Source organism: Triturus cristatus, chromosome 7 (assembly GCF_964204655.1).
Source record: "Triturus cristatus chromosome 7, aTriCri1.1, whole genome shotgun sequence".
Classification (NCBI taxonomy): domain Eukaryota; kingdom Metazoa; phylum Chordata; class Amphibia; order Caudata; family Salamandridae; genus Triturus; species Triturus cristatus.
Genome location: NC_140590.1, coordinates 1,773,024,163 through 1,773,029,632, shown reverse-complemented (window position 1 = coordinate 1,773,029,632; position 5,470 = coordinate 1,773,024,163). Strand labels below are relative to the sequence as shown.

The 5,470-nt window shown below is 40.9% G+C and overlaps 1 protein-coding gene across 1 annotated transcript; it reads right to left on the bottom strand.

Annotated features, from left to right (window-relative positions):
- Positions 1 to 2,699: 2,699 nt before the first annotated feature.
- LOC146813057 (olfactory receptor 5V1-like) lies at positions 2,700 to 3,626 on the bottom strand. The gene has a single exon (XM_085614691.1). It carries the CDS (start codon positions 3,624 to 3,626, stop codon positions 2,700 to 2,702), a length of 927 nt encoding a protein of 308 aa, XP_085470817.1.
- Positions 3,627 to 5,470: the final 1,844 nt, after the last annotated feature.

Sequence of the window (5,470 nt, the reverse complement as noted above, 5' to 3'; positions counted from 1 at the left end):
ATTTAGAAAGGAAAAACCGTCTAACAGTTCAATTATCACTGGATTATGATCGCTAAAAATAGACTGTATAGCATTGTAAAAACATACATATTTTAAAAGACCAGAAGAAAGAAATATGTAGTCAATTATTGTGTTACTATCCCTTCCAATAAAGGTGGGAACCCGTGAGTTTTGATCATAGAAGCCTGGATCAAATAGCTGATTTTCGGATAGAAGTTTTTCCAGTGCTTCCCCCTTACTTGAATGCTCAAAATGTTGAGGGGATGTCAAGTCTGGCCCATCAATATCGTTTAAACAGCAATTATGACTACATAAATGTACATTAAAATCACCTAACAAAATATAATGACAAAAAGTGGTTTGCTTCAAAGTATAAGTATTTAAAAAATCAGTCAACCATAACAAGTGGGCATTCGGTGAATCCCCTTGCTGAGAATTATAGCAATTTATCAATAATAGTTTTGTATTATTGGTAAGTTTAAACTCCAATATAAGAAAAGTATTACATGGGCAAGTTATCCTGCTAACTGTTCCTTTTAGTTTCACCGAAAGCAAAACCATTAAACCCCCTATAGCCCTCCCAGATGCTGATTTTAATGCTGGAACAAAATAAGACGTATAACCGTCTAACCAGAAATCACATTCGGTTTCCCAGGTCTCTTGAAATGCCAGAATGTCATAATCATTCAAAAAACGTAACCAGGGTGTATTATCTCTCTTGGAGCGTAAGCCCGCAATATTCCACGTTAACATTTTAATTGATCCCCCTTGCAATTATCAACAGTCGGGTGACTAACATTAATACATACGGTAGATGCGGGAGGTTGATTTTCTACATGAGAAACCTGAACGGGGGATAACTCGTCCCCCCCACGAAAACCATCCTCCTGTCAATCACACAAATCCAATAGAGAGAGTGCCTCAAAACGATTACACGTGGGAATATTAGGCCCACCCATAGACTGGTAATCAGCTCCTACACCCTGAAGGGGAAACGGCGTCAAATCCGTCACTGGAATGTGGTTTCTCCAGTTTGTTAGATGAAAGCGACCTCTGGGGGGGGGGGGTGAGTATAAAAGAAACCAAGGGGACGCGCCTGAATACTATTTACATCTTGTGCCAAAGATGCTGCCCTCAGTAGAACGGTAGCCACGTGTTGTGTGTGTCTAAAATTAACTATGACACACTCACCAGTGGATGATTTTTTGGAAGGCCCGATCCAATTTACTCTACGAGTACTTAAGATGTCATTAGCAAAGTTGAAAGGAAACCCACACTTCCTATGTAGCCACGAAACTGTTTTTGCTTGAGGGAATCATGCGATTCCTTATGCAAAGAAACTGAGTGCCTGTCCTGCGGTGGAACATTAGTTAAAATCACGACATAAGGGGAGCATGCCGGGGGTAAATTTATGGTTCTACTTTTCGATTCCACCTCATCTTTATACGTCGAGACCGACTTCTTTACTGCTGGAATAACAGGATTTGCGGCTAAGGTAGTCGCTGGGGGAGTTGGCGTAACTATAACATTAATGTTAGAGGGCTGCGATGGTAACTGTTGATGTTCTACTCTATCTAAGCTCACTTGCCCAGCTACAAACTGCCCCTTCTTTTTGTTGCTGTCTACCCAATTTAAATGTTTTGTCAGTAATCCCCCTAGCCTCTTAACCTCATCAGCGACCATATCGAGTTTCTGTACTAGAGGTTGCATGAGTAGTTCTAATTTGGCATCGAGAAAGACCTCAACGGAACTGAGTAATTGAGAGAATTGATCAGGGAGTAATAGGGTATTTACACCATAGCTGCTGTTTACAGGCTCGGCTAAGTCGGTCTGTGCTTTTTCCGTACTGTCGACCCTTTTTGTTTTCCTTTGTATAAACCCCCCTCTTTTTGCTTTGTTGCTTTCTACAGTTCCTAACGGGTCTGGGTACAGAAGTCACCTCTTCTATCACTTCACTCGCTGTATTTGAGTCCGAGTCTAAAGGATCCATATGAACCTGAACTGTGTCCATAACAGTGGCGTTGACTGGGGGGGGGGTCACAAGTACCTTTATTCAGTGTCAAAATCAAAGTGCAGAGTATATCCAGGAGAGGCTGCTCAGGGAATGTGTGCGACTGTACCTTTTCATGGTCAGCAACACAGTCAGGGGGTAACAATGTATTGTCATTATATGTAATTGTATATAAGTAATTGTACTGCCTGTTGTATATGTACTGTCTTTGGGGTAGGATCCTCCTATTCTCTGCTAGTCATCTACCAGGAATTCTGTCTTCCACAAGCTTATCTTCCAATAGTGGTAAGGCCATAGAGAGTGGTGTGAAATATAGTTTGATATTCCCTTTGTCCGCAGAGACCTGGCTATATCTGAAACCCAGGGCTAGTGGAATCTAACAGTGAATTATCTGAATGAGTGCAGGGTGCACAACAGCTCAATCAGTCTCAAAGTCAGCAGTTCCTCTTCTTGCATCCCAGCCTACATTAAATCTGTCTATGACTGCTGTGAGCTACGCTAGAACCTCTCTGATTTATAAAATCACAATATCAACTTTGGAATAAAACTGAAAAGGGGCACATGGTATTAGAAACATCAATGCTAGAATCTACCAAATGCTGGGATACACCCTCAGTTATAAATAACATGTATTCCTGCAAAACATTCTTTGAAAGTTTAAAAAATCTGTCATTTTGTTTCTTAAATGCTATTTTGTATTCTTTCTCTTCCTCAGGGTGTTTTTAAACTCTTTATTTTTTAGGCAGTATATTATGGGATTACATAGTGGAGTTATAGCAGCATATAACAAAGAGAATACTTTGTTGTATTTTACTGAAGCCGTTGATGCTGGTCTCATGTACGTGGAACAGATAACTCCATAGAATAATATAAGTACAGTGAGGTGAGAGGCACAGGTGGAAAAGGCCTTGCTTCTCCCCTCTGCAGACCGGATTTTCAGGATTGTTGAGAAGATGTTGATGTAAGATGAGATAGTTAACGCAAATGGTGCAACTCCAACTAGAATACCCACGATGTAGATTGATAACTCAAGAGCACTAGTGCTGCTACATGAAAGCTTCATTACAGCTGCCACATCACAGAAGAAGTGGTTGATGGTGTGAGACCCACAGAATGAGAGCCTAGATGCTAGTACAACGTGTGGTATTGGGTCAATAAAAGTAAATAGCCAACATATGGCAGCCAGCTTCATGCATACTACATCATTCATGGTGGTCACGTACCGTAAAGGATTGCAAATGGCCACATATCGATCATAAGCCATGGCTGTAAGAAGGAAGAATTCCGTAGACACCATGTAACTGAAAAGAAACATCTGCAGAAAGCATCCACTTAGAGAAATGTGTGTTACCTCCTGAAAGAAGTGAGCCAGCATATTTGGAAAAATTATTGTTGTGTAACAGATATCCAGAAAGGCTAGGTTTGTAAGGAAAAAATACATTGGTGTGTGCAGCTGTTTGTTGGAATAGACAATCACCATGATAAGAAGGTTCCCCGCAAGTACCAGGAAGTAAATGAGTAAAAAGGTCAGAAAAAGTGGAACTATAAGATGTGGAAAATCAGAAAAACCCACAAGGGTGAACTCAGATGCTAAGGTTTGATTTTCTCCTTTCATGTGTCTTCGAATGCGGTTTTCCAGAGTTTGGAAATCAAAAATATCTGCAAATAAAGAAAGAAGGAAAGTAATGGCCAAAACACACACTATTTTGGCGGGAAAATGTCTGTGGATGTTTTAAGGTCACAGTTCATTTATTTACTATGCGTAAAAAAACTATTTAATTTGTGACACAAAATAGGTGACAAGTAAGCCACCCCTGGTGTGTTCTTTTTTCATTTTTCATGGGGCAATGATTTGGCTGCATGATATCTATTGCTGATTCATATTTTATTACTTATTTATGTTACAAATTTCAGCTATATCTATTCGAAACTTTTCTAAAAGATACAATCAATACAAGCAAAAACTGTAAGGGCTGACCGCTTTTAAGTTAGCTGTTCCTGACCAATGTTTAGGGCTGGCAAAGCAAAGACCTTATGTGAAGAGCAAATACACAGAGAGGAGGCTTTGGGTCACCCCTTTCATTCACTGACTTATAGTGCAATCACCGTTCAATCCTTGCTCAATTGAAATGTCTTTTCACATTTCGCCTCATCCCACAACACGGGCCTGATTTACAGTTGTGGGACCAGCTACTCCATCACAAACGTGACGGATATCCCACCCACCGTATTGCGATTCCCTTAGGATATAATGGGATCATAATGTGACGGATGGTATATTTATCGCATTTGTGATGGAGTAACCCCATCCTCGAAACTCTAGATCAGGCCCAAAGTTTTTAAGCATGACCTTGGACACATTCCTGCCCAACCTTCCCCCACCCTGGCTGGGATGGCTAGTAAGCAAAGTCAGTTGTTAAGCGTACCCTAAAAGCTGCCCAAATTCTTATCATAAATTGATCAACATTGTAGTGTAATAAATCGAGCTCATTTGTTGTTTGATCAGGGCACATCCTGAACTCACATATCTGATGGTGCTCTCAAATTTGAAGATGAAGGAAAAGGAGGCTCAGTGAAATAGAATATTTCCCCACGATCACATAATGCGCAAGCATAGCAGCCGAGATTGATCACTATTGTTGGTTGTAAAGTGTGCAGTCCAGCCCCTGGAGGGGTATATTATTCTGTCTCTTATTTTACATCAACAGTTAATGCTTTGCTTTCAGTTCTTGGTTCACGAGGTCTGTCATATGAAAACAGCTCATATTGGAATTGAGGGCCTTCAGAGACCTTGAGCTGAGCTGGTGCCAGGGTTCTGGCAGGAGCTTGATTCAAGCTTTAAGTGTAGCGCCCACCTCTAGAGAGCAAGCTGCAATGAAACTCACCTTCACAAAATATACAGAGTGTGCAACATCTGTGCAGACTTCACCCACAGTAAGGGGCAGAATCTGCAGCAGAGGATGTCTACCTACATGCAGGACAGGAGGTGATCGGCACCTCAAGCCTCCCTTGCAATACATCCATGAACTGCTGGCAGTGGTGAATGGGCAGGTGCTCAATCCTGCCAAGGAACATCATGATTTGATTAAGATTTTATCACAGTCCTTGACTTAATCTGAACGGTCCCTTTAATGTTGTGATGCTTGCAGGAATATTTTTTGGGGGAAATAAAATGCAAAGTTATAATGGATAAGCCGGTGTTACACATGAAGGAGCCCACTGGCAGCAGCTATACAGTCTGCAGGCAACAATTCTGAGGTAAATAAATTAGAACATTAATCAGTGTTATTGTGACAATGTGGTTGATTTTTACTGTTGCTAAAATGACATTGGAGCTCCAAGATATAACATAAAAGGAATTCAGGGCTCTGGCCTGAGGCTGAGACTAAACTTGCCTTTGAAACAATTATTTTGTTGTATAGATCTTTGCAATGTATCTGACTCAGGGAAGTTGTTCAG